This window comes from Anomaloglossus baeobatrachus, chromosome 3, assembly GCF_048569485.1.
Source record: "Anomaloglossus baeobatrachus isolate aAnoBae1 chromosome 3, aAnoBae1.hap1, whole genome shotgun sequence".
Lineage (NCBI taxonomy): Eukaryota > Metazoa > Chordata > Amphibia > Anura > Aromobatidae > Anomaloglossus > Anomaloglossus baeobatrachus.
Genome location: NC_134355.1, coordinates 79,676,477 through 79,701,126, shown reverse-complemented (window position 1 = coordinate 79,701,126; position 24,650 = coordinate 79,676,477). Strand labels below are relative to the sequence as shown.

The 24,650-nt window shown below is 43.6% G+C and overlaps 1 protein-coding gene across 1 annotated transcript in view; it reads left to right on the top strand.

Moving 5' to 3' along the window:
- PCSK2 (proprotein convertase subtilisin/kexin type 2) overlaps positions 1 to 24,650 on the top strand; it is a 362,431-nt gene that overhangs the window by 132,316 nt on the left and 205,465 nt on the right. Inside the window, exon 2 of the mRNA XM_075339275.1 lies at positions 19,102 to 19,206. Coding sequence (XP_075195390.1) covers positions 19,102 to 19,206 — 105 coding nt within the window. The remainder of the gene's footprint in view (positions 1 to 19,101; positions 19,207 to 24,650) is intronic.

Here is a 24,650-nt window from a genome sequence, read left to right as displayed (position 1 = left end):
ATGTTATCTTGGCTGTGTATCAAAATAAGAAAATCCGCATGAGGCTTTTTTTTAAATAAATAATTTTAAAAAATGGCTTGCTGTCCCCCCAATGTTGATATCCAACCATGATAAAGCCAGCAGCTGGGTTATTTTGCCCCCCAGCCTAAAAATAGCAGCACAGTCACCAAGGATTGTTACATCCATTAGCTGCAACAATTCTGGAACTTTACCCATCTCATCCCGATTGCCCTGGTGCAGTGGCAGTAGGGTAATAAGGGGTTAATAACAGCTCACAGCTGTCAATAAGCCCTAGATTAGTATTGGGAGGCATCTATGAGACCTCCATTACTAATCTGTATGTAAAACAAAATAAACACAAACACTGAAAAAATTCTTTATTTGAAATAAAATACTAAAAAACACACCCTCTTTCACCCCTTCATTAATCCCCAAAACACCCATGTCTGACGAGGTCCCATGACAGTTCTGACTGTTTTTTTTTGTATTGCATTTCAAATTAAGGGTTTTTTTGGTGTTTTCAGGCTGCTATTTTTAGGCTCAATCTATAACCATGAGTCTCCCAAGTCTGAGAATTCCAGCCCCCAACTGTTGGGCTCTATCATGGTTGGGTAACAAAATTTTGGGGGGGACTGTACGCCGTTGTTTAAAAAAAAATATTTATTTAAATAATTTTTTAAAAAGCCGCATTGGGTTCCTTTTATTTTGATACACAGCCAAGATAAGCACATGGCTGGGGACTGCAGCCTGTTGCCGTATGCTTTACCTGTGCTGAGCATCATAATATGGGGAGACCCAATGCCAATATTTTTTATTTATTTTTACATCATGATAGGTACACACACAGCATGTACAACTGCAAGTAGTCAGACATGTTGTCACACCGGGTGGAGGCGCGGTCTAACTGCAACCAGTCACAAACGCCGGGACTCCCGGTGGGCAAGAGAAGCAGTGCATATGCATGAGGTTAATGAGCAACCCAGGATGCAGTGTTACAGCCAAGCGGGAGACTAGTAAGTATAACATGCCTGCTCTAATCCTCCTATCCCTTCTACCATAATTTTAGAGTGCCTGATTTGGGTCCGCATAGACATATGGAATCGGCGTCCGGCCAAATATCTGAGATTAATAGATTAATTCTGGGTCTGAACTGGGTTTTATATATATATATATATATATATACATTGTGTCCACCCATATCCTGTCCACCGCCATTAACATGAGAACGGCGGCAGCTATAGGCATAGAAGTGGTGTCTAGCATTTTTATCTCGAAAACGGAACGAGATAAAGAAAACAAGTGAATTACAAAGTTGTAGGGCATCATCAATTCAATACGAATCGACAACTTATATACAGAAATGCTATTATTAGAATGTGTAAAACTCACAAGGCTGTGGACTTGAAGCGATACCTCATAGAGACCTTCCTACAAATCATTGGGTATGATGGCTGCGTGGAGTGGCCTCAACGTTCACCTGACCCCATTGGACTTCTTTCTATGAGGTCACATCAAACAGCAGGTGTATGCGACCCCTCCACCAACACTGCAGGATCTACGACGACGTATCACAGATGCTTGTGCAAACGTGTCACCTACCATATTGCACAACGTGCAGCAAGATACAGTATGCTGTCCGGAGTCCAGATGCAGATGCATTGCAGCTTACGGTGGCCACTTTGAGCATCAACGTTAAATGGGCGCCATATGCGTGACCAGCATTCAATGTTTTGGGGGGGGTCATGGGTTTCATATCATAGCATTTCTGTATGCAAGGTGTCGATTCGTATTGAATTGATGATGCCCTGCAACTTTGTAATTCACTTTTTTTTCTCTGTCTTGTTCCGTTTTCGAGATAAAAATGGTAACTCCGTTGTTTTTCACCAGGTGGCGCTATAGGTGGCTTCATTGCCTAGCGCATGCCTACTTTACTATACCTAGACACCACTTCTATGCCTATAGCTGCCGCCATTCTCAACAGGATATGGGTGGACACACTGTATATCTATCTGGTTGGACCCGCCAATCCCGGGTATCTGCAGGTTCGCCCATCCCTAAGTATAAGTAGAGTCAGGATATGAGAGGTAGGAGATGGGGGCCAATGATGACTGCATATTCTTCATAACATTTGCTCCTGCTCATTGCTTTTGTTCTCCTGCTTGTTAGAGCTGACAGGGAAAAAAAACTATCAGGGAATAAGAAGGGGAGAAAGGATGAAGCTACATTACATAGGATACAATGAAATTCTGTTTTGTGACAGTGCATCACACAGAAAAGACTCTGCAATGTGAGTAAGGGGACAACAGTTCTATGTTACAATCACTTGATGCCATTAAACAGGATTCAGAGCAGAGCAAGTGCAATGTGATGAGATTTTGCCTTTTCTACAAAGCTAGACACATCATGACAAATGTATTCTGCATTTGGTGAACCATATTAAAGGTACACAAGAGCCTCTACATTATCCTTTATTAATACCCTATGCTGCACCGCTTTACCAAAAATAAGTCCTGGAATCCTGGAATGCTGCTTTAAAGAAGAACAATGTTATAATTCATTATAATCACATGTGGTTGTGCTAGAAAAGAATTAACCATGTTACCAAGTGATTTTCTTACATTTGCTCAGGTGAACATTTTTTTTAACGTCTTCATGAGGATTTTGCTAGGGGACCACAACAAACCTACAGCAAATTCCGATGTGTTGCACATTTATTGATTTAGGATTTTATCCAGAAATTCTTTTATATAGGAAAAATCCTAAATTAATTTCCATTATTCTCAACAGTATAATTGACATATTTTAGGTAGAAAGATAAAGAAAACCTTACTAGATCTGTATGGACGGAAAATCCGGATGAAAAAGCTGCAAACAATCCTTCTTAGAATATGCCATTCTAGTTTAAGCAAAGATATAGCAAATCCAGGTCAGTGATGAGAACATTACAGTATCTAACATATTGGTCATGACTGATGACTGAGCAAAAAATGTCAGTAATATGTAAACTAGCTAAGATCAATCAGGTGACAAGATTAGCACTAATAAGTGACATTGGGGCCATAGCACTAGGAATTGAAATATGATGCATAGCATGTTGATGTGCATGTGCTCTTTGATTCCTTTACCAAATCCACTGAGAAGCTCATTGTTCAGTAGTTGGGAGGCAGGGGTGATGATGAAATCCACAATTGTAAGTATAGAGCAAATTGGTGACTTTTTTGTGGTTTGTTTAAATTTTCCACGGAAGTTTAAGAAGTAAAATTTCTCCTTGTAGACAGTGCCAAATTGATGTAGTGAGACTTACAGGCTATGTAATGCTCCCCTGGGAATTTCCTCTTAAATAGAAATAAGATAAGAACTCAAGTATAAAGTTTTTGACCTAGCATTTCAATATCAATTCCTTTAAAGGAACTTGCCCTGTTTAGGGCACTGATGTGCCCATGTGGAAAATAATCTAAAATAAGATCTAAATTAAATCTACTACATCTGACCCACCCTATTCTTGTACAAAATAGGAGGTCCCAGCTGCGCAGTTCCTAAAGGTCCTTGCACAGACTGAAAGAACCTTAACTGGATTACTCAGATGACCACTTGGACCTTTGCTTCCTAAGCAGCCATCAAAGGTTTTACATACCAACTAATGAATCCCCTGGAAGGTGCAGCATAAAAATAAGGTAAACTGAAAATAATAATTTCCCAGGAGAAACACTAGGCAGACAGTAGTTCCAAGCAGAGTCCACTTCACCAGATGGGAATGAAAGCATGGGGATGGTTAAAATAGTTACACCCACCGGGTGAAAGGGCAGACTAAATTACAGAATTGGAAACACTTGTTGGCAGAAAGTCATTGAATACACAAATTGTTCAGAACCAGGACAGTGAGCAAACCTGACTGTCACTCAATTGAGAGGGAAATGGACCACAGCACAGGAGGTTTGGTGGAGGAAAACCAAGGCATGACAATCCCATGACTTGGGTTAGAAGCCAAACCAGAACCTTCATTTACAGACAGGTGTTTTATGATATTTGCACCTCATTAGTGTAAAGCAGTAAAACTACAGATATGTAGCACTAGATATCCTATCCTTTTTCTGTTTGAAGAGTATATAGTGGAACCTTGTATTATAAGCATAATTGGTTCCAGGAGTGTGCTCTTAAACCAAGTTACTCTTAGGCCCCCTTCACACGTCAGTGATTCTGGTACGTTTGTGCTTTTTTTATACGTACCAGAATCACTGACATACGCAGACCCATTCTAATCAATGGGTTTGCGCTCACATCAGTGATTTTTCACCGAACTTGTCTCCGTGCAGCGTACACCCGTGGCCGTGATTCTGCACGGAGACAAGTCAGTTTTTTTCTGGCATCACTGATGACCCACGGACCACACTATGGTGTGATCCGTGTGTGATCAGTGAAACACTTACCAGAAAATCACGGACATATTAAATATTAAATATTTTCAACTTACCTTGCCTGCGATTCGCTCTGCAGCCTCTGCTCTCGGCAGCTCCTGCCTGGCTCATGAATATTCATGAGAGCAGGAACAGCCGACCTGTAAGTAGGTGCTGAGAGCGGTGGGCGGACGCTGCAGAGCTGGAGACTTCAGCACCATGGACGGCAGGAATGAAGGCAGGTGAGTAATGTCCATATGCAATCACGGATCACGGATTGCACATGGACAACCCACGTGTGCTGTGAATCACGGAACACGGTGGGACATGTGTGTGTTTTACACGTCAGTGAAGAATGTCAGTGTTTTTCACTGACGTGTGAAACGGGCCTTATATCAAAGCAAATTTTCCCATAGAAAATAATTGAAACACAGACAATTCATTCCACAACTTAAAAATATTTACTGTATTTATACAAACTTATTACAGTAATACAAAATAATGTACTGTACTCATATAAAATTATTACAGTACACTAAGGCTATGTGCGCACGTTGCGTACTAGCCCTGCAGAAATTTCTGCAGTGATCTGAAGAGCACACGTGCGCTTCAAATCGCTGCAGAAAATGTCCATACAGAAAAAAAAAAAAGCCGATTCCATGCGCTCTGCCTGCAGCTCCTGCCATAGACAGAGCAGGAGCTGCCGGCAAAGCGCACGGAAGAAGTGACATGTCACTTCTTGAACGCAGCGCTTCAGGCAGCAGCCGAAGCGCTGCGCTCTAAGACGCCACGTGCGCACGGCCCCTGCACAATCTCCATAGACTGTGCAGGGGATGCAGGACGCATGCAGTTACGCTGCACTACAAAGCGCAGCGTAACTGCATGTATTTACGCAACGTGCGCACATAGTCTAATACAAAATACTGTACAGTATAGTAAAGAACATATAAAGCAAATTAAACGGCCCTTTAGCTGACAATAAAATTGTTGGTGTGTGGGAGGTGCAGAATAAGCAAAGTGCTGCACTGGTTAGCAGACATAAAGTACAATACTGTATCCATAAATGCAAATTGATAGACATGCTATATAGTATATACTGTACTGTACAATCGTATACTGTATACAGTAAACAGTACATATGTACAGAAACTTACCTCCAGAGCGGGTCAGAGCGCGGTGAAAGGACAGAACTGGAAGTGTGCACGGTGAATATTTGTTCTTCTTGCAAAGCATTGCTCTTAAAGCAAGTTACAAACTTGTAAAAAGCTTTGCTGGTCTTGCACAACGCTCTCAAACCAAGTTACTCTTAAACCAAGGTTCCACTGTATTTGCCTATCTAAACCATTCCTCTATGAAAGATCTAAAAATATATCTCATCTTCTCCTAGTTTTTACCAACAATGGAACGAAGGGTATGACTACTATTATTTATGTATTAAATGTCAGAGTGATATACTTCTCTACTTGACTGAAGTTCTCTTAATGGGGTCCTAATATAGACTAATGTACAAGACTTAAAGATTAAATCAATGACTCAATTTGCAGAAGACCTTGGTATATGGGTGAAAAGTAGGAGAGACATATTTCAAGAGGACCATGATGAATTGTCCACAGAGCATTAGCCATTTTATTCCTGGCCCAAAGGCCAACAGAAGTGATGGGAAATATGGATTTCATTCTATTTCAGCTGAGCAATCATACTCTATCACCTAAAATTATATTTTTTCTTATTATCACCAGCCACTCTAAATCAGTGTCTGCCAACTGCACGATCGAATGAACGCATTCTGAAATAGAAGCCATTGACAATGTGAACCAATAATCATTCAAATGGTCAATACAATTGGAATTGTGGTTGATGTACACAGTTTCTATGGTAATGACTAATTGATAGAATCTACACGCAACACTTTAGCAGTTTGTGGATCTGATCTTTAGTTTTTCATTAATTTGCAACACAATTAGAATTGATTTAAAAATAAAGAAGTTGCATATGCAACAGTGGAGTTAATTATAGAGAAGTCGGGGGTGGTATATTAATTAATCCATTGTGAATTAAAACAGTAAACACAGATGTGTAATATTTAAAATATGTCCTATTTAAGAGAATGTGATTATACAGAACATTTGTATCTATGACATCCAAATGCGAGCATATTACAATGCAAATTAATGATAATTCATGACATTGAATTCTAGTCAGACTGCAGACACCTCTTTATCATTCGGTAAAAAAAGAAAATCTTGGAACAAATAGTTAGTAGAGGATGTCGGTCTATCTACTCTGCTCCTTTCTGTCTTTGTTGGAGAATGTCAATGGGTTACATAAAATTCAAAGTTTATTTTATCTGGTATTTTATTACACATGAGTCCAAGCCCCAATCTTACTTTTTCCATGTTTCCCTGAAAATAAGGCGGGCTTTACATGTTGCGACGTCGCTACCAATATATCGCCGGGGTCACGTCGTTAGTGACGCACATCTGGCTCCGGTAGCGACATCGCAATGTGTAAATCCTAGGTGCGACGATGAACGAGCGCAAAAGCGTAAAAAAATCGCTCATCTGTGTCACGTCGTTCATTTCCATAATGTCGTTACTGCTGCAGATACGATGTTGTTTGTCGTTCCTGCAGCACCACACATCGCTGTGTGTGAAACCGCAGGAACGACAAACATCTCTTTACCTGCGTCCACCGGCAATGCGGAAGGAAGAAGGTGGGCGGGATGTTATGTCCCGCTCATCTCCGCCCCCCTGCTTATATTGGCTGGCCGCTTAGTGACGTTGTGGTGACGTCGCTGTGACGCCGAACGCACCTCCCCCATGAAGGAGGGATTGTTCGGTGGTCACAGCGACGTTGCTGACCAGGTAGGTGAGTGTAAAGCTGCCGTAGCGATAATGTTCGCTACAGCAGCAAGCACCAGATATTGCATGTACGACGGGGGCGGGTGCTATCACGCTTGACATTGCTAGCAATTGCTAGCGATGTTGCAGCGTGTAAAGCCCGCCTAAGACCTACCCCGAAAATAAGCTCTAGCATGATTTTACAGGATTTATGAAGCATGTTTGAAATATAAGCCCTACTCCAAAAAAAAGACCTAGTAGTATAGCATGCTTGTAATTTTTAATTTCTGTCCTATAGAAACCCAACCCAACACCCAACACCTATAAACTTAAATGTGTTTTTTGGGGATTTAATCTGATATACCAATACAAAGCATCAAGTATTTGTGAAATGTTAAGGAAATGATTAGAGATAAGTGGTTTTGTGGAGGTTCGGTTCGCCGGCAGCCATGGAGCAGAGCCTTCACTGACTCGAGCTCGACTCGAACCCCAGAGCAAGTAACTGATTGGCAGTTTGAGTCTCCACCCACAAACAGTCAGCCACAAATATTACTTCCAGGGGAGTGTGGGCGGATTTTTTCAAACAATTTTGAGTTGCGCACTACACGTAATCATGCTAGTTACCCCCAGTGCGAGCCGTTCAAACACTGCAAGCGGATTACACAGGGCTGAGTACCTAGCATACCTGAGCACAGCGCTACTCACACAAGTGAAGTTCGAACGTAAAGAATCCGAACTCCAAACCCTGAAGCTTAATTTTTTAAGTTATTGTTCGGTTTAAAGTCGAACCTCAGGTTTGCTCATCTCTAGAAATAATACATGGTTTTCTAAAAATGTTAAAAATATATATCTGTAAATGCCAAACTGTCCAGGGACAGGTCATCTCTTTGACAAGAATATTGGTGAGGAGTATAGATGAGAGAATCGATTTGAAGGACCCTGGTCCATTGATCGGGTCTGTCCTACTACAATACAGATCCTACCTGCCAGCATCCCAACTCCTCTTTGGATTTTTAGTCCTGGCATTATGTCATTGCTGCAGGGTGATGGACACGTGAAATTATGCAAGGGGTAAAAATCAAACGAGGAGGTGATGATGCCAGCAGGTAGGGAGGCTCTTTGCAGGGCTCTGGGGTGAAGCCACAGATGACCGACCTGGCCGCTTGACCATGGTCCTGCAAATTAATTACTTCATCTCATTTATTCATAAATTTCTAGAAGCCACATAATGCCCGGCTCAAAAAAAGATCATCTATAAATGTTTTTTTATGGCAAGTCAGGCAAATAATGGAAGGATAAATGTAACCACATCTCAAACATACAACCTACCTCCCCCCACCCACACATACTTTATCGGGACTAGGGAGTGCTGTTGCCATCCATACCTATAACTGATTACCAGATTGTAGGACACTGATATGTGCCGCTAGAGAATTCAGCACAGAGCTGTGCTCAAACAGAAGATTGAGTTCATTACTGTGAGTCTGACTCCGACCTTCTCTCTAGGATGCAAGCTGTTTAAACCAGTCAGTAAAGAGTAAAGTCAGTCAGCTTCAGTAATAATAGAAGGAAGAAACAGCGCAATCGGGTTTCATCTGAGAAAAAAAGAAATATACTGTAAATGATCATATGTGATAATCTCGGTGTAAAAAATTAGGCACATAAATGACTGCTGCTGCAGATCCACAAACTCAGAAGCCCAAAAAGTAGGATAGAAGGACGATTAGTGGTTATTCCACACTGCCGGTCAATAATGATGCTGTGCAGTATTCAAAAAAATATGGTTTCTTAATTCAACACATTTCAAAGCTGCCTCACTTCTTCAATAGGAAAAAGATGAAGATGCGAGGCAGACTTGAAATGCGTTGAATCAATTAACCACATTTTTTGAATAACGCACAACATCATTATTGACCGGCAGCGCGGTATAACCACTAATTGTATTTCTATCCTTCAGATTCAGTAATGGCATCCTAATTAGCTCCTCTCTGGTGGGATGTAGCCAGGAAATAATTTATATTTTCTATTAAGGGTTCCCCGCAACCAAATTGCTAAAGCACCTAGCTGCCCAAAAAACAGCTTTTAGTGGACTGGTCGAGTATTTGATGTGCGTGGTGACCTTGTTGCTTTCCTCCAACGATGATGTCACGTGAGAGCAGGATTGGGCAACTAAAATTTTAACAGCCCATCTTGATCAGGCACAGAGGTATCTGGCAACAGCTAACATATGTATGCCCAGCTTAACCCTGGTAGATGATTCGCTCTTAAGGCGTTAGTCCTCTACCCAGACAACTCTTTCTTAAAGGGAACTTCTCACCTCAAAAAATGCCATTTATAGTGCTATAGTAGTAATCTGCAAGTAAATAGCATTTAAATCATGTCTAGCTGGTTTACTGGAAGTGTGGCTGCAAGGTGAAAATGAAGTTATATTCTCCCTGTACCTGCAGCCACTTCCTTCCAATCATTGAGGTGGTGGAGGGAACTGCAATAGTCACCACTTACTATATTGTGATACTCACCTATAATCCTAGGCTCAAAAAGCACAAAATATCAGGAACATTTGTTTACCTGTGTTCAAACATCTGCATCTAAAATCAAATGCTAAGACTGGTCTGAAATAGGACTAAACTGAAATGTCACGTGCTGTCTGCTGTGCCCACACCATGTGTCCTGCTAAGAGCCTGCATCATTTGTCATACATTTTATATGGATGTCCGTCCACTCATTGAGCAGCAAACAGTATTAAACTCGTCATGACCCGGTGTCTTTTCCATTTGCGAATTATCAATTAATTTTCTTAAATTGGCTGAAAGCTTCCCTGCCTTATTCTAAAATTTAGGTAATTTCTTCACTAACTGAACAGTAAAAATTCTCTATCTTACTCATATACATATTAAATTCATTTCTTGCTTCATTAAGCCTCTTATTGTTTCTCTTAGAGAGGGATCTTCTGTATAATTTAGGTACTTTCATCTGTAGTCTTCATTGGTTTTTAATAATTTAATTCTGCTTCTCATTTTGACCATTGTAAGACATTATTCTGCCTCTTAAGACGACATTCCCAGGCTCCTAAACTAAAATAGGATTCACATGTTATACATTATTTATCTCGTAATCCCTCCACTGTCATTCAAAGAGCTCCAAAATTTTCTGTCATCCTGTAAAAATAGAAGAAACCTCCAGACATTTCTCTTCTAAGGTACCAGTGTACATTTTCTGAAGTGATATTTATTGGCGCATGTTCAGAAATAACAATATCATTTATTCTTCAAGGTTTCACCCTATGTAAGATTTTACCAATCACTAGTAGATAATCAGTTCTGGACATCAGATAATGATTTTTTCAAGAGTAGATAAGGTTCCTTTCCATAGGGTGATAAATAGAGATGATCGAATACCACAAATATTCGGCTTCGCAAATATTTGCAGACTAGGTCGTCGCTATTCGACTATTTGCGAATATTCGATGCGCAATATAAGTCTATGGGAAACCCGAATAACACCTGAATAACAACTATTCGAGCATCCCATAGACTAAAGGTACCGTCACACTAAGCGACGCTCCAGCGATCCCACCAGCAACCTGACCTTGCAGGGATCGCTGGAGCGTCGCTACATGGGTTGCTGGTGAGCTGTCACACAGGCAGATCTCACCAGCAACCAGTGACCAGCCCCCAGCCAGCAGCGGCGCGTGGAAGCATGCTGCGCTTGGTAACTAAGGTAAATATCGGGTAACCAACCTGATATTTACCTTGGTTAACAGCGCACACCGCTTAGCGCTGGCTCCCTGCACACCTAGCCACAGTACACATCGGGTTAATTACCCGATGTGTACTCTGCTACGTGTGCAGGCAGCAGGGAGCCGGCTTCTGCGGACGCTGGTAACCACGGTAAACATCGGGTAACCAAGAAGCCCTTACCTTGGTTACCCGATATTTACCTTCGTTACTAGCGTCCGCCGCTCTCACACTGCCAGTGCCGACTCCCTGATCCCTGCACTCCTAGCCACAGTACACATCGGGTTAATTACCCGATGTGTACTCCGGCTATGTGTTCAGAGAGCAGGGACCCGGCACTGACAGCGTGAGAGCGGCGGAAAAACCCCTCCATGTCCGGCGTAATCCAGGATGGTCCAGCGTCGCTTCCAGCTCTGCTGCATGGAGGTGACCGGAGCTGCAGAATACACTGCCGCTCCTGTCAGCTCCACGCAGCTAATGAAGGGAATAGCGCGATCAGCTGAGCTGTCACTGAGGTTACCCGCGGCCACCGCTGGATCCAGCGACAGCGGGTAACCTCAGTGACAGCTCAGCTGATCGCGCTATTCCCTTCATTAGCTGCATGGAGCTGACAGGAGCGGCGGTGTATTCTGCTGCTCCTGTCACCTTCATGCAGCAGAGCTGGACGCGATGCTGGAGGTCCATGGATTACGCCAGACATGGAAGGGTTTTTCGGGCTTATTAAAGTGGTGAACCAGGGTATATGTTTGTGTTTTTTATTTCTAATAAAGGATTTTTTCGGGTGTGTGTGTTTATTTACTGTAACTTACAGATTAATCATGGAAGGTATCTCGGGGAGATGCCTGACATGATTAATCTAGGAGTTATTGGCCGTTTTGGGCTGCCAATAACTCCTTCTTACCCCGATTTGCCAACGCACCAGGGCAAATCGGGAAGAGCCGGGTACAGTCCCAGAACTGTCGCATATAATGTATGCGGCAATTCTGGGCGGCTGCTGGCTGATATTGTTAGGCTGGGGGGCTCCCCATAACGTGGAGCTCCCCATCCTGAGAATACCAGCCTTCAGCCGTATGGCTTTATCTGGCTGGTTTTAAAATTGGGGGGGAACCACACGCCGGTTTTTTAAATTATTTAATTATTTATTTCACTGCACAGTATACACACGCCCACCGGCTGCTGTGATTGGGTGCAGTGAGACACCTGTCACTCAGCGTGGGGGCGTGTCTCACTGCAACCAATCATAGGCGCCGGTGGGCGGGGAAAGCAGAGAATACGAGATTGTTTAATGAGCGGCTGGCTTTTTCAAAATAGTAAAAGCCACCGGAGCAGTGTGAATGCCGTGCAGCGCCGCGCCGGGGATCGGTGAGTATATGAGAGAGGGCTGCTCAATTCAGTTACTCAGGAGTTTAGCGGTCACCGGTGAGTCCTTCACGGGTGACCGCTAATCAGGACGCGACACAGACAGAGCCGCAGCATGACAATGAAGTCGGGGGAAGTTAACCCGAGTTCATTCTGATCGTGCGGCTCTTTCTGTGTCTGCTGTCATCTGTCATTCAGCTCTGCCACATGGCTGTCTGTGTCTTTTGTCTTTTGTTAGCGGCCATGTAGCAGAGTTGAATGGCAGATGACTTAGTAAAAACGCCTCTTTACACATTACACACGCTTGGCAAGTCAATAAATAAGAAAAAAAAAAAGGGTGCCCAATGCATACGTCACAGAACACATGATCTAAAGGATCGCACACAAAATTGATCAATTTAACATAGACTACTAACGCTCGTGTGACAGCAAATGAACGACCTACGTGCGATCTCATTAAATCGCATATGCGACCTGGGCGTGTCACATTGCATACGAGATCGCACACCTAATTGTAAGGTGTAAAGCTGGCTTTAGGAACTCTGCCGTAAATCCTGATCCCGTAGAGACCTTTAGTAAAAGAGATTAATTTGAGGATGACACTTTGTTTAATGTAAAGAAAATAATTCTACCGGATAAATCCTAATTTGATTAATGTTCAAACGCTGTTATTCTGCTGATTTTGCCTAATTTTTTAGACATGAGGAATTATTCTTGTTAGAACCAAAAAAAGGATCTTCCAATAGAATATTTTTTTTTTAGGTTCAGCCTAATTACCACGTAAACCTACATAAATATTCATGGCATTTACAAATTCTTTATAAATAGCACTATTGTAATGCGGGTGTCACACGAGGCGATCTATGGTGTGATAGATCATCGGGGTCATGGCTTTCGTGACGCACATCCGGCTTCGTTGGCGACGTCGTCCCGTGTGACACCTACGAGCGATCGCAAATCGGTGAGAAATCGGGTATCGTGTACTCGTCGTTTATTTTTAAAAAATCGTTTATTTTACTTAGCACAGGTTGTTCATTGTACCAGCGGTAGTACACATCGCACTGAAAACTGCTTACCTGCATCCCGTGGCACCCGCCGGCTATGCGGAAGGAAGGAGGTGGGCGGGATGTTTACTCCCCGCTCATCTCCGCCCCTCCGCTTCTATTGGCTGGCTGCTGTGTGACGTCCCTGTGACGCCAAACGTCCCACCCCCTTCAGGAAGTGGATGTTTGCCATCCACAGTGACGTCGCTCAGCACGTAAGTACGTGTGACAGGGGTTAAACAACTTTGTGCGACACGGGCAGCGATTTGCCCGTGACGTACAAACGACGGGGGCGGGTACGATCACTCATGCGATTGCACAATAGATCGTACCGTGTGAAGCCCGCATAAGACATCTATGTTACTAGCAATATGATACAGCAGGGCATATATACTTAAAGGGTTATTCCCAAGGGTTGTTCACTACTCAGGCAAAACCTTCCAAATACGTATATGTGCCCTTTTTAAAATAATAAAATGTTTACTCATCTCTCGTATTGGCGAGGAATCAGCACTGTCTCTACTGGCATAATTTACCAGTGTGACGTCATGCGATCCCGGCAGCTAATCAGCATCTGTTTCACTCACTCAGCTTTTGGAGAAATTGCTTACATCCAGAGGAAGTCTGCGCTGATCCTCTCACTCTTCCGCTGGATGTATATGATACGTCCAAAGTTGGAGAGTGTGAAGCAGCCTCTGATTGGCCAAAGGGATGGCGTGGTGTCATACTGGTATGTGACCCCGGTTAGAGATAGCTCCACCACTGCTAGAACACCTTTCAGCAACAGTGATGAGTAAGTTTTATTATTTTAAAAAGGGGAAACATACAGATTGAGATGGGGTTGATTGAGTAGGGGGCAATTCATTTAAGGCTGCAGCTAGTTGGTGACTTTGGCTACAACATTTGCCAAAGATTGCTCTGTGCAACTGATTTATCTCAGCTTAATCAGGGGCATAACTATAATAGGTGCGGGGGTTGCACTAAAGGTCTCTGTGGCTGATATGATAATACTAATTGTATTAAAGACCTCACATAGTTGGGGCCCTGTTGGAGATTTTGCATTGGGCACAAGAAATTAACATTACGCTACTGAGTGTAATTCAGGTTGGGGTCACATTGCTACCTCTGTTAGGGTGAACTCTTAACCAGAGATCACTAGTTGCCTACTGCCTGGCCAAATTGGTATAGGCCAAGTGCATGCATAAAAGAATTCACACCAGACACAGTCGGATATAAAGTCTCTTCTTGGTCACTAGAAATGGCACCGAACAGACTGAGGAGACTCATGCGTCCTCTTGATATAGGCTAGGGGCGTACACAAGTTCAGATATGCCCATTTAGTGGGACAGTTCATGGGCTAGCGAATGGGGAGATCCGTGTTGCTGTTGATGGGCGGGTCTGACCAGTGGATGAAACCATGACGATGGGAGGGACGTCATTTAGTGGATCCATGCTGATGGTTTGGTCTGTGATGTCATCTGATCTTTGGGTTGGTCTTCTAGCTTGACCAGGGGTCTTCCCTTATATAGTGGTCTTCTTTCATCTGGACATTCCTTGCATTCCAAGCAAGGTGTGGATAACAGGAAATGGCGGCCATCTTTATATCTGTGTCATGTATATGATCTGAAACCTGAATTATGTAAGGCAAATCGACATATGTCCCACAATCCCTTGTCAAGAGGTTAATTAAGTATTTGATAAAAAGGTCCTCCTCAACACCTCTAGGGTCTTAGAACCATGATTTGCAAGAAATCCAACCAGTTTTGCCTTTCTGCAGCTTGTTCATGACAGTTGCAGCAACCAAGGGTTCCCAATGTGACTCCATTCATCTGCATTACACTGCGATGTAGGAGCTACCCAGAGCGATCTTTGGTTGCATGACCTTGTCACAGCCAAAGTGGCTATATAGCTCCAGCCTAAAAGTTATCCCGTAACTGCAAAAGTGGGAGACCTAATAATCATAAGGACAGGATACCTCATCAGAACAGGGAGGTGGCCTAAACCCTTCATTGTCTGACAGGCAGTATGCAGACAGTACTCATTCCAATGGGGAATTTTAGAGCCTTGTTTTTGGTATCTGTGAGTCTACAGTAGTTGGACCTCCACTTACCTGTAAATTATCAATTAGGCCCTGGGCCCTCACTTTTAACTACTAAACATCAACTTCAACAAATATGTTTTTTACAAGTTTAGCTAACTGTTAAAGTAAATGCTCACCTTTGAATTTCATGCCATTTTTAGGTTTAGTAACAATTTAATTCATGATTAATATACCTTGATGTTTGTTTCTAGAATTTTTTTCTTGTTTTAGTAATTCAAATCCCAATAGACTAATTTTAGGCTTGCATTTCTACTACCAGACTGCTTGTTTTAGCTCATTATGGTAGATCTATGAAGAAATCACTTTGTTTTTTATAGAACTTGCATAAAAAAATGGTTTATGATCTATGCAAATTTTTTAGGTTTCCTTTTTGGCTGTTTGCAAATGATGTTTTTAACATTTGCATTAGTCTTTGCTGTGAATTTCTGTGATTCATCAGGACGCAGTTTCCGAGTTGGGCTAGAGAATACTTTTTTTTATTCCATATTCACAACCAAAGGAGACAAAAGCAGAAAAAAATGTCAATGTAGATTAAACAACATTATTCAAGGTCGCCTTCTCATTAAACCTTTATAGGGACCAATTTTTAACTTCATTGGAATTTAGGCACTTTATTAACTTTTTTGTAAGGTTAATGGAAGGAGGTTAATAGTGAGTAATTTAGTGTACATTGAGGCCTTCCGAAAATAGACTTTGTCTACTGCTTGGTTTTGATTTTTTCCATTTTAAATTACACAATAAATGTGAAGTTTTAACCTCAACTTTGGATTTCTGTAAATTTTCTTCTCATTTTGTACACCTTCCTAAAACAGCAGCTATGTACATGCTTACTGTTATTCTATATTTACATTCAAAAAGAATCCCCATTTTAGGATGGAAACTATACGTCTGACTCATGGAAGGCCACACCAAACCCTACTGCACCACTGTGTAACAATGGCTTTTATATTTTTCACTGATGAATGCTAATAAGCACCAAACAGGTGTTTGCAACTTGAAATAAATATCTAAACACATACCAGTGAAAAAAGAACAGTTTCTTTGTTGTTCCTCTTAGAAATATGTGTGTAAATTGACAACTGAGTGTTCCTAGTTGGGGGTGGGTGAGCTTGCTCAATATGGCAGTGTCCAATCAGTGCTGCCAGTATTAAACTGTATAGAGCCAATTGGCAAAGAGGAATGACACCCAGTTGACAATTTATTTTTACATTTTTAGTATCAGCATAAGGCCTCCTTCACACATCCATGCAAAACGTTCGTGTTTTGCACTGTCCGTGGTGAAGATATGTATGTGTGAGTGTGTTTGTCCAGTGTGTATGTTTTTATGTGTGCTGTCCTTGTGCTATCCGTGTGACATCCGAATAGTACATGGACAGCAAGAGCTGGTATACTTACCTGTTCCTGGCGCTGCTGTCTTCCGCGCTGCTGTTACTTCCTGGTCTGCGGTGAGTGCAGTGAATATGCATGAGCATAATGAAGGGGTCCAGAAGCAACAGCAGAGGCAGAGACAGAAGCGCCAGAGACAGGTAAGTATAAAAATTCTTTAATTTTATGTGATCAGTGTTTTCTCCGGTGCGTGTCACACTGATGTCACACGGATTATATTAGTGTAAGATCCATGTGACACCCATGCTGCCTGCAGAAAATGGACATGTCACCGTGTGGAGCACACAGACACGCATGTGCTCCACACGGACATACAGTTAGGTCCAGAAATATTTGGACAGTGACACAAGTTTTGTTATTTTAGCTGTTTACAAAAACATGTTCAGAAATACAATTATATATATAATATGGGCTGAAAGTGCACACTCCCAGCTGCAATATGAGAGTTTTCACATCCAAATCGGAGAAAGGGTTTAGGAATCATAGCTCTGTAATGCATAGCCTCCTCTTTTTAAAGGGACCAAAAGTAATTGGACAAGGGACTCTAAGGGCTGCAATTAACTCTGAAGGCGTCTCCCTCGTTAACCTGTAATCAATGAAGTAGTTAAAAGGTCTGGGGTTGATTACAGGTGTGTGGTTTTGCATTTGGAAGCTGTTGCTGTGACCAGACAACATGCAGTCTAAGGAACTCTCAATTGAGGTGAAGCAGAACATCCTGAGGCTGAAAAAAAAGAAAAAATCCATCAGAGAGATAGCAGACATGCTTGCAGTAGCAAAATCAACAGTCGGGTACATTCTGAGAAAAAAGGAATTGACTGGTGAGCTTGGGAACTCAAAAAGGCCTGGGCGTCCACGGATGACAACAGTGGTGGATGATCGCCGCATACTTTCTTTGGTGAAGAAGAACCCGTTCACAACATCAAGTGAAGTCCAGAACACTCTCAGTGAAGTAGGTGTATCTGTCTCTAAGTCAACAGTAAAGAGAAGACTCCATGAAAGTAAATACAAAGGGTTCACATCTAGATGCAAACCATTCATCAATTCCAAAAATAGACAGGCCAGAGTTAAATTTGCTGAAAAACACCTCATGAAGCCAGCTCAGTTCTGGAAAAGTATTCTATGGACAGATGAGACCAAGATCAACCTGTACCAGAATGATGGGAAGAAAAAAGTTTGGAGAAGAAAGGGAACGGCACATGATCCAAGGCACACCACATCCTCTGTAAAACATGGTGGAGGCAACGTGATGGCATGGGCATGCATGGCTTTCAATGGCACTAAGTCACTTTTGTTTATAGATGACATAACAGCAGACAAGAGTAGCCAGATGAATTCTGAAGTGTACCGGGATATACTTTCAGCCCAGATTCAGCCAAATGCCGCAAAGTTGATCGGACGGCGCTTCATAGTACAGATGGACAATGACCCCAAACATACAGCCAAAGCTACCCAGGAGTTCATGAGTGCAAAAAAGTGGAACATTCTGCAATGGCCAAGTCAATCACCAGATCTTAACCCAATTGAGCATGCATTTCACTTGCTTAAATCCAGACTTAAGACGGAAAGACCCACAAACAAGCAAGACCTGAAGGTTGCGGCTGTAAAGGCCTGGCAAAGCATTAAGAAGGAGGAAACCCAGCGTTTGGTGATGTCCATTGGTTCCAGACTTAAGGCAGTGATTGCCTCCAAAGGATTTGCAACAAAATATTGAAAATAAAAATATTTTGTTTGGGTTTGGTTTATTGGTCCAATTACTTTTGACCTCCTAAAATGTGGAGTGTTTGTAAAGAAATGTGTACAATTCCTACAATTTCTATCATATATTTTTGTTCAAACCTTCAAATTAAACGTTACAATCTGCACTTGAATTCTGTTGTAGAGGTTTCATTTCAAATCCAATGTGGTGGCATGCAGAGCCCAACTCGCGAAAATTGTGTCACTGTCCAAATATTTCTGGACCTAACTGTATGTTTCATGTGAAAACACGGATGTGTGTGCAAGCCCATTGAATTTAATTTGTCTATGTATGTCCATGTCTCCACTACATGTGAAAACTAATGTCACATACCGGAAACACGGATGTGTCAAGGAGGCCTAACAAAGAGTTTCTCCAGAAATGTAATATTATAGGAAATACAAGGATTTACTAAAACAGACACTGCTGGAATGGTGACTTTTTTTCTGTATAATGTGTCAGACATATTTTTAATTTGTAAAACCATTTTTCTAACTTTTTTACAGCTCCCATTTGCAGAAACATTATATCATTTCTATGACAATGGAGCTGTGAAGATCAGAAGGAAACGTAGTGTGAAAAACAGAAACCACTTAGAAATGCATCCCAAGGTGAGTTATCAAGGCTACGTATTGTTCTTGTTTCCGTCAAATATTGAAAACAGGAAAAATGCATATTTTGCCCTATGGGACCTTTCTTTTCTCTTGAACTATTTTTTTAGTCAAATGTGAATAGTTTGGCATGTTCGTTAGATAAAAACAATATATATATATATATATATATATATATATACTAGAAGGTGGCCCGATTCTACGCATCGGGTATTCTAGAATTTACGTATTGTGTAGTTCATGTATGATTGTTGTTCTATATATATATATATATATAGAGAGAGATGTTGTTGTCTGTAGTTACCAAGTGTTTGTGTAGGGCGCTGTACATGTTCTGGGTGTTGTCTGGGTGTGACGGGGGGTGAGAGCGGTGTTGTATGTGTGTTGCGTGTGTTGCGTTGTTTGTGGAGCGCTGTGTGTCTGTAGCGTTGTGTGTGTGTTGCGCGGTTTGTGTGTGTGTGGTGTGTTTTGGGGGGAGGTATGTTTTGTGTAATGTGTGTGTTGTGCGGTATGTGCGTATATTTGTGTGTGCCGCGGTGTTTGTGTGTTGGGTGTTGTGTGTGTGCAGCGTTGTCTGTGTGTGTGGGTGTCTGTGTAGGGCAGTTGTTTGTGGTTCCCAGTGTGTGTGTGTGTGTGTGGTGTGTTGTGCAGTGCGCGCGCGTGTGTGTGTGTGTGTGTGCATCAGCCTCTCTTCTCTCAGCCTACCTCTCCCAGCCTCCCTCCTCCCAGCCTCCCTCAGCATCAGCCTCCCTCTCCCAGCCTCCCCAGCATCAGCCTCCGCCAGCATCAGCCTCTCTCCTTCCAGCCTCCTCCAGAATCAGCCTCCCTCTCCCAGCCTTCCCCAGGATCAGCCTCTCTCCTCCCAGCCTCCGTCCTCCCAGCCTTCCCCAGCATTAGCTTTCCCCTCCCAGCCTCCCTCAGCATCAGCCTTCCCCAGCATCAGCCTCCCGTTCCCAGCCTTCCCCAGGATCAGCCTCTCTCCTCCCAGCCTCCGTCCTCCCAGCCTTCTCCAGCATCAGCTTTCCCCTCCCAGCCTCCCTCAGCATCAGCCTCCCTCAGCATCAGCCTCCCGTTCCCAGCCTTCCTCAGGATCAGCCTCTCTCCTCCCAGCCTCCTTCCTCCCAGCCTCCCTCAGCATCAGCCTTCCTCTCCCAGTCTTCCCCAGCATCAGCCTCCCCAAGCATCAGCCTCCACCAGCATTAGCCTCTCTCCTTCCAGCCTCCCCCAGCATCAGCCTCCCCAAGCATCAGCTTCCACCAGCATCAGCCTCCCTCGTCCCAGCCTCCCCCTCCCAGCCTCCCCCAGCATCAGCCTCTCTCCTCCCAGCCTTCCCCATGATCAGCCTCTCTGCTCCCAGCCTCCTCCAGCACGCCGTGCTCTTCTGCCGACACTCACACACCCGATCGCATCCACTCACACACACCCGATCGCATCCACTCACACACACCCGATCGCATCCACTCACACACACCCGATCGCATCCACTCACACACACCCGATCGCATCCACTCACACACACAGACACTGACGATATCGCACATACGCGCTGATACTCACAACATCCGGGGATATCACATGCTTCTGGCCATGTGATCCCCCGGCAGGTCCTGGAAGATCACAACAGCACAGTATCGAGGCCGAGAAGCAAGCGATATCCCAGGATGTTGTGAGTATTTGGATGCGATGTGATGTGTGAGGTGTGTGTGTGAGTGTGATCTGATTTGTGTGTGTATGTGTATGTGTGTGCTGTTATGTGTGTGCTGTTATGTGTAGAGTTGAGCGCGGTTCGTGGTTCGTGGTTCTCCAGTTCGCGGCTCGAGTGATTTTGGGGCATGTTCTAGATCGAACTAGAACTCGAGCTTTTTGCAAAAGCTCGGTAGTTCTAGAAACGTTCGAGAACGGTTCTAGCAGCCAAAAAACAGCTAAATCATAGCTTGGTTTCTGCTGTAATAGTGTAAGTCACTCTGTGAATCAAACTATTATCACATTTCAGTGTATAGTGTGCGTGAACAGCGCCTTCAGATCACTGCTGTTTCTATAATGGCGATCGCCATTTTTTTTTTTTTTTTTTTCTTGTCTTCCTTCCCTAAGCGCGCGCGTCTTGTGGGGCGGGCCAGCATGTCAGCCAATCCCAGACACACACACAGCTAAGTGGACTTTGAGCCAGAGAAGCAACGGCATGTGTGATAGGATCTGCATGTCACATGTCCCTGCATTATAAAACCGGACATTTTCTTCACGGACGCCATTATCTGCCTTCTGCGTCTTTGGTGTCAGACATCACTGTCGCAGCTCCGTCTTCCTGAGTCCTATAGCCGATACAGCTGTATGCGCTGCATACACAGCATTAGACAGCTTAGGGAGAGCACTTTATAGCAGTCCTTTTAAGGGCTCCAACCGGCAGGGTCAGAGAGCCATAGGTGACAGGTCCTGCAAACAGCAACAGCGTCTGTGTAGCCCAGGTCAGGGATTTCCTACCTGCATTTCACCATTAGGAGGGAATAGAAAGGCAGGCTTCCATTCCTCTACCCAGAGCACCACAATCCTGCCACTGTACCCTCTTGTCCTCTGCACACTCCAACTGATAACTAAGCCATTATACTAGCAAACACTCAGTGTACCTAGTGGCATCCTATACGTGGCTATTGGACTTTGCTATAGTCCCACTAGTGCAAAGACATTTGCAGAGCGCGTCTGCCTGCATTGCACACTACAACTCATTCTAACCAAGCCATTATACTAGCAAACACTCAGTGTACCTAGTGGCATCCTATACGTGGCTATTGGACTTTGCTATAGTCCCACTAGTGCAAAGACATTTGCAGAGCGCGTCTGCCTGCGTTGCACACTACAACTCATTCTAACCAAGCCATTATACTAGCAAACACTCAGTGTACCTAGTGGCATCCTATACGTGGCTATTGGACTTTGCTATAGTCCCACTAGTGCAAAGACATTTGCAGAGCGCGTCTGCCTGCGTTGCACACTACAACTCATTCTAACCAAGCCATTATACTAGCAAACACTCAGTGTACCTAGTGGCATCCTATACGTGGCTATTGGACTTTGCTATAGTCCCACTAGTGCAAAGACATTTGCAGAGCGCGTCTGCCTGCGTTGCACACTACAACTCATTCTAACCAAGCCATTATACTAGCAAACACTCAGTGTACCTAGTGGCATCCTATACGTGGCTATTGGACTTTGCTATAGTCCCACTAGTGCAAAGACATTTGCAGAGCGCGTCTGCCTGCGTTGCACACTACAACTCATTCTAACCAAGCCATTATACTAGCAAACACTCAGTGTACCTAGTGGCATCCTATACGTGGCTATTGGACTTTGCTATAGTCCCACTAGTGCAAAGACATTTGCAGAGCGCGTCTGCCTGCGTTGCACACTACAACTCATTCTAACCAAGCCATTATACTAGCAAACACTCAGTGTACCTAGTGGCATCCTATACGTGGCTATTGGACTTTGCTATAGTCCCACTAGTGCAAAGACATTTGCAGAGCGCGTCTGCCTGCGTTGCACACTACAACTCATTCTAACCAAGCCATTATACTAGCAAACACTCAGTGTACCTAGTGGCATCCTATACGTGGCTATTGGACTTTGCTATAGTCCCACTAGTGCAAAGACATTTGCAGAGCGCGTCTGCCTGCGTTGCACACTACAACTCATTCTAACCAAGCCATTATACTAGCAAACACTCAGTGTACCTAGTGGCATCCTATACGTGGCTATTGGACTTTGCTATAGTCCCACTAGTGCAAAGACATTTGCAGAGCGCGTCTGCCTGCGTTGCACACTACAACTCATTCTAACCAAGCCATTATACTAGCAAACACTCAGTGTACCTAGTGGCATCCTATACGTGGCTATTGGACTTTGCTATAGTCCCACTAGTGCAAAGACATTTGCAGAGCGCGTCTGCCTGCGTTGCACACTACAACTCATTCTAACCAAGCCATTATACTAGCAAACACTCAGTGTACCTAGTGGCATCCTATACGTGGCTATTGGACTTTGCTATAGTCCCACTAGTGCAAAGACATTTGCAGAGCGCGTCTGCCTGCGTTGCACACTACAACTCATTCTAACCAAGCCATTATACTAGCAAACACTCAGTGTACCTAGTGGCATCCTATACGTGGCTATTGGACTTTGCTATAGTCCCACTAGTGCAAAGACATTTGCAGAGCGCGTCTGCCTGCGTTGCACACTACAACTCATTCTAACCAAGCCATTATACTAGCAAACACTCAGTGTACCTAGTGGCATCCTATACGTGGCTATTGGACTTTGCTATAGTCCCACTAGTGCAAAGACATTTGCAGAGCGCGTCTGCCTGCGTTGCACACTACAACTCATTCTAACCAAGCCATTATACTAGCAAACACTCAGTGTACCTAGTGGCATCCTATACGTGGCTATTGGACTTTGCTATAGTCCCACTAGTGCAAAGACATTTGCAGAGCGCGTCTGCCTGCGTTGCACACTACAACTCATTCTAACCAAGCCATTATACTAGCAAACACTCAGTGTACCTAGTGGCATCCTATACGTGGCTATTGGACTTTGCTATAGTCCCACTAGTGCAAAGACATTTGCAGAGCGCGTCTGCCTGCGTTGCACACTACAACTCATTCTAACCAAGCCATTATACTAGCAAACACTCAGTGTACCTAGTGGCATCCTATACGTGGCTATTGGACTTTGCTATAGTCCCACTAGTGCAAAGACATTTGCAGAGCGCGTCTGCCTGCGTTGCACACTACAACTCATTCTAACCAAGCCATTATACTAGCAAACACTCAGTGTACCTAGTGGCATCCTATACGTGGCTATTGGACTTTGCTATAGTCCCACTAGTGCAAAGACATTTGCAGAGCGCGTCTGCCTGCGTTGCACACTACAACTCATTCTAACCAAGCCATTATACTAGCAAACACTCAGTGTACCTAGTGGCATCCTATACGTGGCTATTGGACTTTGCTATAGTCCCACTAGTGCAAAGACATTTGCAGAGCGCGTCTGCCTGCGTTGCACACTACAACTCATTCTAACCAAGCCATTATACTAGCAAACACTCAGTGTACCTAGTGGCATCCTATACGTGGCTATTGGACTTTGCTATAGTCCCACTAGTGCAAAGACATTTGCAGAGCGCGTCTGCCTGCGTTGCACACTACAACTCATTCTAACCAAGCCATTATACTAGCAAACACTCAGTGTACCTAGTGGCATCCTATACGTGGCTATTGGACTTTGCTATAGTCCCACTAGTGCAAAGACATTTGCAGAGCGCGTCTGCCTGCGTTGCACACTACAACTCATTCTAACCAAGCCATTATACTAGCAAACACTCAGTGTACCTAGTGGCATCCTATACGTGGCTATTGGACTTTGCTATAGTCCCACTAGTGCAAAGACATTTG